The 13,381-nt window shown below is 39.4% G+C and overlaps 2 protein-coding genes across 3 annotated transcripts; both read left to right on the forward strand.

The window, feature by feature from the left end:
- The first annotated feature begins 216 nt into the window (after window positions 1–216).
- LOC125766130 (calcium-independent phospholipase A2-gamma-like) lies at window positions 217–2,417 on the forward strand. The gene is made up of 5 exons (XM_049431804.1): window positions 217–344; window positions 412–491; window positions 582–993; window positions 1,059–1,279; window positions 1,367–2,417. The coding sequence occupies exons 1-5, from the start codon at window positions 323–325 to the stop codon at window positions 2,033–2,035; spliced, it is 1,404 nt and encodes a 467-aa protein (XP_049287761.1). The 5' UTR covers window positions 217–322; the 3' UTR covers window positions 2,036–2,417.
- Window positions 2,418–2,531: 114 nt separating this feature from the next.
- LOC125766152 (uncharacterized) lies at window positions 2,532–12,628 on the forward strand. Of its 2 annotated transcripts, XR_007418651.1 has the most exons (3): window positions 2,532–4,027; window positions 11,390–11,463; window positions 12,523–12,574. XR_007418651.1 is itself a non-coding variant. In XM_049431845.1 (2 exons), exon 1 carries the CDS (start codon window positions 3,163–3,165, stop codon window positions 4,006–4,008), a length of 846 nt encoding a protein of 281 aa, XP_049287802.1. In that variant the 5' UTR covers window positions 2,532–3,162; the 3' UTR covers window positions 4,009–4,027; window positions 12,523–12,628. The 2 variants fall into 2 exon arrangements, 1 of the variants encoding a protein (XP_049287802.1); XM_049431845.1 differs by lacking the exon at window positions 11,390–11,463 and having other exon boundaries at window positions 12,523–12,628.
- Window positions 12,629–13,381: the final 753 nt, after the last annotated feature.

Raw genomic sequence — 13,381 nt, forward strand, 5'->3', positions numbered from 1 at the left:
GTAATGAGCATTTGCTAGTACTAAAACTTTAAACATTACGCAATTAAAAGATATAAACAAAATGCTCACAGATAAAATCTCAAAGTTAAAAAGTTAAAAAGAAACAAGAATAACATGTTTTCAATCCGATCCAATATTTTGCGCATGCAAGATTTTATTTAAAAAAAAAACACTACACTTCCCCATATTGCGTCCGTAGTTGGTTTTGATCAACTGTATTTTCTTCGTTCCGATGTAAACAACACGGTTGACGTTTAAGTTACACAATTCGGTCTAACTTTGTGCAAAGAATGTATCGTGAATTTTGATATCAAGGAAAGTAATGTCCAGCTGGAGGACTATTGGTAAGTTCGGACTACAAATATGGTCGGATCTATTTCATGATTTTATTTCGCGCTACTCATCTTTTAGGTATCCGTTCGCCAATTCTTACCAGCACAAAGGTATCGCGAACAATACCACAACAATGGGCCCTTCATCGGCAGCAAAATGTAAACAAATCCTCTTCCTCTCGAACCGTTTAGCAGCATTATGTGTCGGTGTTAATTAAAGAGATTTTCTTATCTTACATTCGATTGCAGCGAAAAAATCAATCACAAACTCGACATGCCCTGCTGGACTTGCGCCGCAAGGCCATACCAGTTGATCGGCAACGGCAGGTACTGTATGAGCTGGTGGAAAAGTTCGAAAAGTTTCCACAAGAGAAAGCGTTCGCGATAGAGGAGGGTGCCATCGAGCTGCTGAAAGAACTGAAACACTCGACCGATCCGGCAATAACGCAGCATGCGAAGCTCGGTCTAGCGCTGCTTGGGTACGTTCCGGGTCTTCCTAGCGAAGGAATTCGCATCCTGAGCATCGATGGTGGTGGCATCCGGGGTATAATTGTAATGGAACTGCTGCGCAAACTGGAACGACTCACGAACCGTAGAATATTCGATCTGTTCGATCTGGTGTGTGGCGTTTCGACCGGAGCAATATTGGTGTGTGCGTTGGGTAAGTTGTAAACTTATTATGAAGTGAAAACAGGAACACGTTACACGAAAATGATTGCATTTTAGCCTCCGAAAAAGGACTCACACTAGCGGAAGGCATTCACCTGTACAAAAAGATAGCCTACAAGATCTTCCATCGTCCATCAACGTTGGACAAGCTTTCAGGCGCTTCGCGCTTGTTTTCGTCTCATGCTTACTACGACATCGAACTGTGGGAATCTCTACTCAAACGACATGTCGGTTATCGTCGTATCATCGACACGGTGATGCTTCCAAATGTACCGAAGGTGGGATAAGAAACACATGGGTAAAACGCATACTGCATGCACACGCGATTCACATACTTATGTTATGTTGTCGTTGTTTTCTCTCAGTTCTGCTGTGTTTCAACCACGGTGTGCGATGAGCACATTGATGCACATGTTTTTCGAAACTACACATTGCCACAGAACGTGCAATCGGTCTACGCCGGCTCACACACGGCACGTCTGTGGGAAGTAGTGCGAGCTTCATCGGCTGCCCCAGCCTACTTCGGAGATTTTCCGCTTAACGGCCAGCTGCATCAGGACGGTGGCATACTGTACAATAATCCCACGACCGTGGCCATCCACGAAGCCAAATGTCTTTGGCCGAACGAACGGATCCAGTGTGTGGTATCGTTCGGTACGGGACGCACACGTGGCAAATCGAACGATGGACAAAAAATCATCAGTCCAAAAATGCTCGAACAAGCCTCACTGTCCAGCTCGTGGAAGACCAAGTTCTTGCGCATCCTCGATTCGGCCACTGACACGGAGGCAGCCCACACAGTGCTGAGCGATTTGTTACCACCGGGTCACTATTTTCGCTTCAATCCGTACCTCACGGAATTCCTGTCGATGGTTGAAGTGCGGCCAGAAAAGATTGCCCAGCTGGAAAAGGATACGGCAATGTACTATGCGCGCAATGAGGACAAGTTCGAACAGGTGGCCGATCTGCTGACAAGTAAACGATCAATCGCACGCAAAGCATACGACGTTGCGCGACACGTTTTCCATCGCTAGAGCTTAAGCCGATCTGCGGAAAGTGTGCAAACTATTGGATTCCAAAGATTATTTAGTATTCGATTCTGAAATGACAAAAGTGAGAAAAGCTGTTGTTAAGAAGTGGCATCACGTTAAAGGAATTATTTATCTTCTATATATTTGTTTCCCATGGACCATAGGTGTACCAACGATCATACCTCAGACGAAGGCGAACAATTCAGGTTTTATTTCGGTATTATACACATATTAGTATTACATGTCTTAATTTTGTGTTTAACGTGCATATGCTTTGATACTGTTTTTTTCAATCCGTTGTAGCATTATCATGTATGGTGTGAATATGTTTATGTTTATGTTTGTAACCTCTCAAATAAAGTTTTGAACGCTTGATGATCCTTAATTCTGGAAAATACTTACAGATCTTGCAACTATTAGGTAGAAAAAAATAATACAAAGAAAGTAATCGATGGAATCTGTGTTCACCCTATTATTGCTACAATTATGATATGTTTCCCGGGTTTTGTATTACTCTTTGCAGTGTAAAACATGCCGCTTCAAGATCAAGATTTTTTTTACTGCATGCGGGGGTTATGATTTGGACAAACTTCTTATTTTACAAATGTATCCGCCACATGTTGTTTCTCTGGTGAGCGAAACAGTGAGAATGAGAGCAAATGAAGTTTCCCTCACGATCGTACGGCTAGTGGCGCCTGCACAGATTTTCGCCGAGAAAGAGGACACCGGGATTTATTTTTAAGTAATTCGACTAGCGCACTCATCCCGATCGGTCACGATCACCGTGTAGTCGTGTGTTGGACGCGAGGTAGCACACATTTGTTTGAGTTTTTACCGCGAAACGTCCGAGATCGTGTGAAACGAAATTGAAACAAACTTCGAGAGGAAAACCGGGTACAAGCTTGGAAAACGATTTGTTCACGCCGGAAAGGGTCGCGTCCGTGTCTGGTTGAAGTGTGCCGCAAGATTGTCGGTGAAGTTAATTTTTGTACAATTTATGATCTCGCGCTCTCCGTGCGTAGCCGATGCACGCATTTGTTCGACATTACGGAATATAGGTGAATGTGAACCGAGCTGGAGAATAAGTGACGATTTACGATTTCACATTAAGAATAATACGGTGAATCAGAATGAGTAATATGCAACCAGAAGAGTACGAAAATACAGGCTGGCTGTCGTACTTTAGCCGGCACAAAACGACTTATACAGCGTCCGATATTCACAAGATAAGCAACGAGCTAAACAATGTGCGCAAAAACTTGACCGCCACACAGTACGCGTACGGTGAGCTAAGCAGTGAACTTAAGGCGCTAAAAAGCCTACAGGAACAGCAACGCTTGGTGGACGAGTACGAACAACGTGCTGCGGCCAGCGGCAAAGGATCGAAATCTACCGAAAAGCGATTGAAAGAGCAGGCAGATGAAATCAAAAGTCTCAAGAGCGATCTGGCCAGCTGTCGTAACGAGCTGTCCAAGCAGATCGCGGCAATGAAGGTAGCGTTCAGTGAGCAAAGCAAGAAAAAGGGCCTGGCCGGGAGTGGCAAATTTTCTGCCGGAAGCACCGGCAATAATGCGATGACCTTGAGCCTGGAAAGCCGCATCATCGCGGCCGAGGTGCAGCTTGAACAGCTGAGTAACGGACGGACGACGGAACGGCTGAGTGCCTTGGAGCAGAAACTAGGTCAGCAGGAAGAGAGAAGCGGTGCCGGTGACTACGAAGCACGGTTGAACGCTCTTGAGCGTGACTTTACGCAGAAATTGCAGGACTTAACTGATCTCGTGGTGGAACTGCAGCGGAAGCTAGCCAAGAGCGAAGCCAAACAGGTGGAAATGGTGCAACGGTTGTCTGCGGCCCAAACTACACTGTATGAACAGCTGGAACATCGATACGACGAACAATGTGGGAAGCTGCGAGAACTCCAAGTTCGTGTGAGCCATCTTGGACAAAATGATGATATTGATTCAACATTTGTTTGAGTGAGAGAAAAAACGAAATGTGAGTAATGGTAGTGGATCCAAATGTCTGATCTAAACATTATCACGATGCCGTTTTGTTGATAGTATAAACAATACGATTGCACACAGCGTCCCTTGCATGCTGTATCGTTTGAAGCAGAACTAGTTTTAAACATAACTAGCGAGACGGAAATGTTAATGAACATTTCTGTACCTTTGGCCAAGGTTCAGTTGATTGACTTTTATTAGGTTTACCACAAAAATGCTGCAATTCGATCATCGCCATAGCGCGTCCCCTGGCTGGCAGGATGACTGAAATGGTGAATCAAAGGACGGTGTAAACATGGCAGGCATCTTTAGGTGATGGAAATCGTTGGGAAAATTTAATGGCGAAAACGTGCTACATAAATCAATCAAATGCGTTGGAAGCAAAAATTCAAACCAAACATTAAGCAAGGTTCTATAGTTTGGTCTGACCTCTCACTTTGTCTGACCCTATGTTTCTTTGTGTATAATTTAATTGGTGATTTTTGTAGTAAATTAGTTCAGGCAGATTGTAAAGCGAAATGAGAAACAAATAATAATTTGTTTAAACGGTTAATTTTTATACTTGAAATGTAAATTATCAAAACATATTGTAAAGTGGCAATGGTATAAAAAACAGTTGAAACTTTTCTTTTAAATTTGCTTCTACAGTGCGAACACTTTTTTGCGTTCATGAACACTTGTTTTCATTCGTTCAAATGCAAAAATAATATTGTAATGTTATTCAACATTTTTTCTTATCTTTTATCACTAGAAGTGGCCATATAATTATCGGGGTCACGTTGGAAAAAAAATTGATTTGGAATGTAAATGTAATATGTAATATGTAAATACATCACAGATGTAATCGCTACAAGAAGTACAAAAACATATAAAACTTAGAGAGGTATCGGTCTATATGTGATGTAAACTAAGCATTACTATTTTGTTTATTGTCGATTACTTCTTTATCCTTCGAAGAAAGTAGTTCTAATTCAACCCATAGTACGAAAAAGGAAATTTTTATAACTTAACAGAAAAAAAGGTTTAAATCGCTGGGTTGCGCACTTCATAAACTTGTTTCGCAACAGATTTACTTATATGGACTTATATTATTTAAGTGCATGGTTACTATGCTTATCATGTTTTACATTTCTTTAAACATTGTTCAAGAACTTTGGGATTATGTTCAAAATATATTCAAAATCTTCGTAGATCCTGTTACAGTTAGGGTTACAAGATAATCAACCATATTTAAGCCAGAAATGGCCGACATGATCTTAGCGGTCATTAAGCAAACAAGAAATTATGATCATATAAAATACACCTAATGATCAACCATATGATCAAAAGAAAAATCAAGGGATTTGCAAAAAGTTACTTATAGTACTACTAAATTGCTTATAGCAGCACTATTTTTTGAGTGTTCGATTCGGCGTACGGCGTAAAATTATCATGTTAATAAGTACTTAATGACTCGGTTTGCGAGTGTTGTTCACTACAAAACAATCAACAAACAATTAAACGTATTCTACTTTACAATAAATACACTGCAAAGAAAACCAACCTTCCCACCAATTGGACATGTCGGTTTCAGTACATTTCAACCAAAACGTTTCAGTGACCATCATAATCATCATCATCATCATCATCATCATCATCACCGTTTGCTAATGATGCGAACACTTTTCGTCAATTTCAATTTTATCCCTCATGCGGCATTTTCGTGCGAAATGGCGCAAATCATCCGCGCCCATCCAGAGGACGGATCGGTTCTCGGCCAGGAAAACACAAACAATCCGCCCAAACACGCGATGGAAACCGACGGTTGGAAAAACAAGCGCGACCTGTCAGCTTCAGTTTTGGTTGTGGATCGTTAGACAAACAAATCATCGTTCATACTGTCGAAGCAAAAAAGCGCCAAACAGGGGTTTCCAATTGCGGGGGTTTTACTAATGAAACCAACCCCCTCCCCCTCTCTCTACACACACACACACACAAATGCATTCACATTCTCGGTGATCGATGGTGATCTACTTGGTAAATATGATCTACTACCGGGTGCTGTATGGCTGTGACTGTGAATTGTTTGTATTTATGTGGGTTAGCCAGAACCAACGAACGGTCGTCCGGATTGGCACGCACGCGAGCTAATGGAATATAAATGATTTTTTGTTCTGTGTTTTTTTTATCTCGTACCGAGTTTTCCCTCCTTTATCCTGCTCTCTATTTTTATAGCAATTTTTGGCTCTAATAATTTTGCGCTACGACATTGTTTTTGCTCTCTCGAGAATTTAGTAGAAATGTGCCTGTTTTGACGGTTGCCTGTCAAAATAGACAGTTCAAGCGGTGAATACTAATACTAAAGATTCGGTAGAGATGCCGATGGACGCGGATTGTCATTTGTACTGCGTCGGGAAGGTAAAGAATGGTCTAAGAAATTGATGGATTTGAATCGAAATACTCAATTGGTAGTGATTTTTTTTTATTTCTCGATCAACCCATGTGGCATGTAGCACACTGTTTGTACTACTGTAAACAACATTAACAACAACAACAAAAAATAGAGGAACCCAAATACCTTGCGTGGACAGCTAACAAATGGCATCCTAAAGTGCGTAACGCTTTTGTTGTTCGCTTTGACTCTTTGCGTGAATTTTCCGTGCGTGACAGTTGTCGCTTGGGTGGGTGATTAATCGACTCACAAACCACCTTGTGTTCTCTTTCATTCCTACTCATTAGGTATTTAGGGATTTTGTTTTTTGTTTTTTTTTAAACCCTTGTTTTCTCTCATTGTGTTTTCTGTTCTGTTTTGTTCTCTTCTCGCCAAAAACTGTTGATGCTGTTTCACGTCGCTGTTAATCGTTGCCAGTGCGAGATTCATTTTCCTATTCCCTTTCGTTATGGAGGCGTAAATTTTATTTTTGTTTTGTTAGCTTCATTTGTTGTGGTTGTTTTTAAAATGTTTCACACCCATACACTTGCTGGGGATCCTTTGAAGTGCGTGTGCTTCATTTCGATGCTACCAAAAAGGTGTAAGAAAACTGAGGATAAGTGATTTTATTAATACGACACTCTCTTACACGAACGTTTTCGAACGTGCGTGAATGAAAAATATACGAATGGAAAATGGAAAACCATTGGCAAGAGCCGAGGGATGATGTTCCCTCTGAATGAAGCTGAAAGCTGACAGGTAGATATTTTTACGAGGCGACCAGTATTCGTTTGGCTTTAATTTATGTTTCTCTCGTGCCGTTAGACGTTGGGAGATGAATGGGATAAGCGTACGACCTATGTAACGTTAGCAAATTAGGGTTCGGTTTTTTTGTTTCCTTTTTAAATGATACGGCAAAAAATAAGTTCAAAATTTATTAATAAAAAGTACAAATTAAAAAGTTTAACTTAAAATTGTATTACAAACTGGACATGAAAACGGTATGTTAAATGATTAAAATACTATTAATAAACTCAAAGTTTATATTAGAATTCCTTTTTTTATTGGCCGTGAAAACATGTTTTATCGTATCACCTGGAATATGATACTGAAATAATTGTATTAAAGAAATAAACCTATGCGCTTCTCTTTGTTTTTGATACCTTTCACAGATCCAATGAAAATGATCCAATGATCCAATTTTCCAAAATGTTTTATATGAGGTACATTATAATCGCTTATATGTACGACTAATGTGTTGCTTATAAAGTAGATTAATTTACAGAGAGATGAATAAAAAACATGAACTTTGTTCAGTAATGTATCATCTTAATTTTTTAAGTGCCCAATAAACCATCTATATGAAGGTCGTATTGTGTATAACATAAAATTAAAAAAAATCCTCAACATCCGTTCAGTGAATAAAGAATAGTACACTCAAGCACCAAGTACGCAATAAGCTCCAAATTACTTCCTTTTGCAGATGGACCAAATGGAACATTTTTTCCGCGCCAAACAAAAGGCACAGAAATGGTTATGCTCGTCCAAAGAAAGATAAATAAACTACGCACCACCAAAACGAACGATCGGAATACGTACTTCATCATGTTCCAAACAGTGTCGAAATTTGAATTCCACGCATAACATAATCATACTGTGGCTAGTTTGCAGGAATAAGCCGACCTTGCCCGGTGTGTGTGTGTGCGTGTTTGAAAGTTAAATAAACACTCCCAACGGTAGCAGCCAACGCAAGAAAATACGATCGGATTTTACAAAGAATTCCGTAGCTTTTTTAGTGATTTTGTATTGGTCATTTTTATTTCCACTCTATTTATTTTAGCCGTTTTGTGCCTATGGTTCGAAGGTAAAACTCATCTATTTGCACCGAGTGCATAAGGAAGTGCAGCCTGCAAACGCTTCTATTGCTTTCCATTAGCAGCAACAGGTTTGTTTAGCGTCAGTCGACAAAATGTAAGATTTGATGCTGTGTATTAATTGGACTATTTCCCATTTTTATTTTCCATGCCAATATGGTTACCTTCCACCACACGCTGACCGATGCTTTATTTATAGTCCGCGGAGAGACGCATTTTCAATCGTTTATCCGCATTTCGTTAGCGACGGAATCAAGCCGATGTGGTTTTGGTGTTGTTTTTTTTATCATCCCTGTCTACGACAGTACATTGGCCTCGGGTGAAATTGGGAACGTGTTTCGATCGATGGGTTTTAGGTGTAGTTTTTTTGGCACATCGTTAAAACGTGTTGTTTTTGGCAAATGGTGTTTTTTTCTCTATCTCTTTCTCTCTCTCTCTCATTTATACATGTGATGAAACCAAGGAAACGTGTTGCCAGGAACAATTTAATGGAAGAGCATTTAAATTTTTACTCTTGCTTGGTGTGTAAGAAAAATAAACCTTTGGTCAAAGGGAAGATACATATATACAGTCAGCGTATTCAAACAATCGAATCTTTTTACATTGCGCATTGCGTAGTAAGGATTCATGAAAAGCTGGTTAACAATTTCAAATCAATAAACCGATACATAATGAAGTACATAACCCAAAGAGTTGTTATAAGACATTCTATAGCACAACTTGTATCAAATATGCTTAACAATTTACTAGTTTTTGTTTCAAGTAGAACGTAGGCTCGTATTAAATTGACTTTGCTTCTCGATATACTAAAAAACACTCAAAATTCGCCTGTTCAATTATTAACGTTTGCCATGTTGTCTTTAGTTGAGAATTTCAAAATCAATTGCGGCAAGTAGAAGATTGAAATATATTCACCTATCAGCTAGCTCCAACCTTTTTTTATTTTAGAACCCCCGAAGAAAGACCTGCAAAAACGTCAAGTTGGGTGATTTTTATACAAATTATTTTTAATATATTCTTGAATGAACATTCTTTTAAATGTCACTTGGCACCTAATATATACAGGAGTTTTTCTTTTTTTATCGTTAACAGGAACATTTTTTCGATCTTCTGAGTGTATATCTCTGCTTAACCCCCTAAAACCCTAAAATCATTATCATGAAATTAACTTTTGCCTTACACAATGGCACGAGATTATTATACCGCATAACTAGATCATCACTAGTAGGGCATGCGGTCGCCCTCAAAGTCAGCAACCACTTTCTTGGCTATTACTACACTCATCGTGTTCAGTTTTACCTTAAAGCTACGTATGTATATCGGTGCATTATAATCGATGACATAATCGATAAATGTAATACCAGATTTCGTATGCATCGTTCACTTCCCTGAAGGATTTACCGGTCATTACAGATTGAAAGCTATGGCTTTACATGAACAAAATAAAATCAACTTGTTTGCGATGGCGATATCTGCTTTTGACATGTTCCCTTTCCTTCCTACACATTCGGATAATTTATTCGCACTGCTAATACGGAAAGAAATTTCTCTTCAACCCACGCACACTCGCACGATTGATCGTAACATGTGCGGCAATTTCTTCTTATGACCGTCCATTTGTTATCGATACACTGCCACACGGCACACAGCACAACAGAAGAAATGGTAAAGAGGAGTTTAAAAAATTCAGTTTATGTCGCTTTACACTTTACGAGCTTAGATACGATCGGAGGCCCGCGGAGGTTGGGAATTAACGTTGACCGACGGTAGTGCATCCGCGTGATGCATACAAAATGGGACGAATTATGTAGCGCGTGGTAGTGCGTGTGCTCTGGTGGGGCTATTTGAGAGAGAAGGTATGGTAGGTCTGTTGCGATAGACACAAAACAACACAACGAATTATCACAAAACAAGCATCAAAAAGTTTATGCTTCAAGACGGTGGTTGTTGTAGGTTTAGGTTCACCAACCATTAATAATTTATAATAGATAAAATCGATTATGTAGGAATAATTGTGTCGTTTACTTATGTGTTAGTACATGCTTAGTACGATGATGAATTTAGAGATCAATAAAAAAGCAATTATTACAGTTACAGTACATAAGTTTGGACAAGTAATAATATCGTTGACACTTTACAGGCTTAGAACACTGTTAAGATTTATTCGATTTACTATTTTATAATGTTTAATCATTTGAATAATTTATTTATTTACTTATAAGAATGATGACTTTTTGCAATTTTCAAAAGGTATCTCCTCCTTAGCCTTATTGTGATTATTTGAATAAAATAACCCTTATTAAACCCCCTGATTAATGTCCCTACATTTCTGACTAAATACTAAGTCCCCTTACAATAATGCTCTACACCGTACACCGCACTGTTCATTGCACACGTGCAATGCTTACATCCGCAGCTAACCTTATCAATCGTCGAAGGGTGGGAAGCAACTCGTCCGATTGACATTTTCAACAGAAACTACCTTTTACGCTCATCCCACCATTGTACAAATGCCCTCAACAAATTCATGAAGAAGGAGGAAACAACATATTATCGAGTGTGCCGTAACGGATACTGAATTTGCTGAAATTTGGCTTCGTATTGTTTAAAACGCGTTCGTTTTGGCGTTAAGGTGTTCAGTCGTATTGTGAAATTTTAGTGCATCTGATCGTACACGGTCGATCGATTTTAACAGTTGAATATAGGGAAAAAGTGATAAGAAATTGTAAATAACATGTCGATTAAAGTGAGTAAACAATTTAATGGAGAAGTTGCTTGAAAAAAAAAACATGTGTTATACTAAAAGTTAGAACATTTTTAGAGAAACTGTGCTAAATGTTAATTTTATTTGTCAGTCAAAAATACTACAAATAAAATTAGTAGAGAATAGCAAATAAAATAGTTAAAACACACAAAATGAGTGCATGTTAAAATAAATGTATTCAGATTTTAAAACATTAAACAGATAACTGGGCGTCTCCATTGGGAGACCTCAACTTAAATTCTTTTTATTTTCCCGCACATTTTTTTGTAGTAAAACCGGTTTTTCTTTCACACGTTTCAATTGCAGGTCTTACTAATTACAACTTCGTTGGCCATCTTCTTATCGAATATGCCTCTATCGTTGACTAGTGACTTGGAAAGGTAACAGCTAGTGTGAAATTGTGTAAAAAATGATCAAGAAAGGTGTTTAAAACGTTGTTTAATGGAGCTACACATGTGTACAAAACAGTACGTTTGGCTTAATTTGGTTCTCCAAGGAATCACTATGTACGCAATAAAACGCAAAAACCACTATAAGTACCAACCGAGTCTGGTAACATTCACACAAGAAACAGCATGGTGCGCGTTAACACCGTGCCATCGGCCAGTCAAATGGCTAGCATACCAGTTTTTAGCTGGAGAAAAAATCCCGACCTTTAACCTATGATGCCTGTTTAACCAGAGTGAGAAAAAAAAACATACACACCACGCCTGGGGCTGTGCGAAACGTTAACCATCTGCCAAAACAAACCGGAAAACGATCCGATACCTATGCGGCCCCCTGCTTAACTCCCAGGGACCACACCAGTGAATTAAGTAAACAGTTCGTCGATGGTATGGAGCAATCGATTAGTTTGCAATTAGGTTGTAAATTGGATGGGCGAAGAAAAGCAACCAAACGGGGCAACGAAACACATAACATGTCTCGTACAAACCATTTGTGCCGCTTCAAATGGTGCACGACTGTGGGAGGGAAAGATAGAGAATAAATAGAAGGAGAAACCAAAAAAAAAACATCCATAATTTACTGCAAGCGTGGAACGCTAATGAAACCGTTCGGGATAGCTTTCGCGCGAGAGTAAAAATTGGCAACGCGCCCATTACATAGGTGGGCGGGTAAAGGGTTACCAATTACTGGGATTTTATCTTAGGCGGTCTAATCGCGACGGTCTGAAGAGTGATTTTCTCGTTCAATTTGCCACGAAACGAAAGTAAAGTTTACGAGGGACGCTACATTTTCCATCCATTTTCCATTTTGTTCACGGTTGAAGTGGTGTTTTTGCGTTGTGTTTGATACAAATTTGCTTCGGCCTTGTTTGCTGTAAACAAGAATGATGCTTTTACCAATTTAAAGCGGTTATTTGCATGTTCTCTTTTTTTCAGAAATGTTTTACCAATTAATTTACTTACCCCTTACTATTTCCTATCGTATCGATACAGCTTTGCTGCCAACGAAGCGCTTGCCCATCATCATCATCATCACGACGAGCTAGTGCACCAGGACGCTCTGTTGCATAGTTTGGCGAGTACCGATCATTCACTGTTGCATCATGACCTTCATCACGATCTTCACCGCGATGTCCATCACCATGATGTGCACCATGTGCATCACGATCATGTAGTTGTAACTGCCCCACCACAGCCGACCGGATTCTGGAAGAAGAAACTCGTCTGGAAGCCACGATGGGTCAAGAGCTGGCAGGAGAAGAAGGTTTACGTCGGTGTGTGGAAGCGTGTCTGGGGACCAGTTCAGGTGACCGAATGGGTACCAATTCCGAAACCACCACCAGGTTGGTCCTCACATCACTAGAAATGGTGCGTGACAGTTACACGTAGTGCTTATAGCTCAAGTAGACCACCGTAAGTAAATTCTTCTTTTGCATTGGCTAGTTTGTAGAAAGATTATCTCGAATTTGACTTGAAAAAGTTCTGTAAAATAATATATTTTGTATTAAAAAAACACCAAACGAAATAAACAAGAAAAACCCTCCTGTTAGTGTAATTGTACGTAGAAAAGATAATTCTTTTTAAATTTACAAAATTGTACCAAGGAAACTGTACCGTGTAGTTCTACGATTATTGAATTCACAAAAATTGTCCTAGGTTATTTGAAATTCTTTCAAACGTATTTTTTTTCTTTCAAACGCAAGTTTTGCTCAAAATTATAAATGCCAAAACATGTTTGTTTGCGTTCTACCCGGCACCCGGCACAGGAAACATTATTTGGCATCTGTACCGACAAATGGCATCCTGAAACTATTAAGATTCGTAATGAGATAAATTCCACAAACACCAAACA

The sequence above is a fragment of the Anopheles funestus genome, chromosome 2RL (assembly GCF_943734845.2).
Source record: "Anopheles funestus chromosome 2RL, idAnoFuneDA-416_04, whole genome shotgun sequence".
NCBI classification, from domain to species: Eukaryota; Metazoa; Arthropoda; class Insecta; order Diptera; family Culicidae; genus Anopheles; species Anopheles funestus.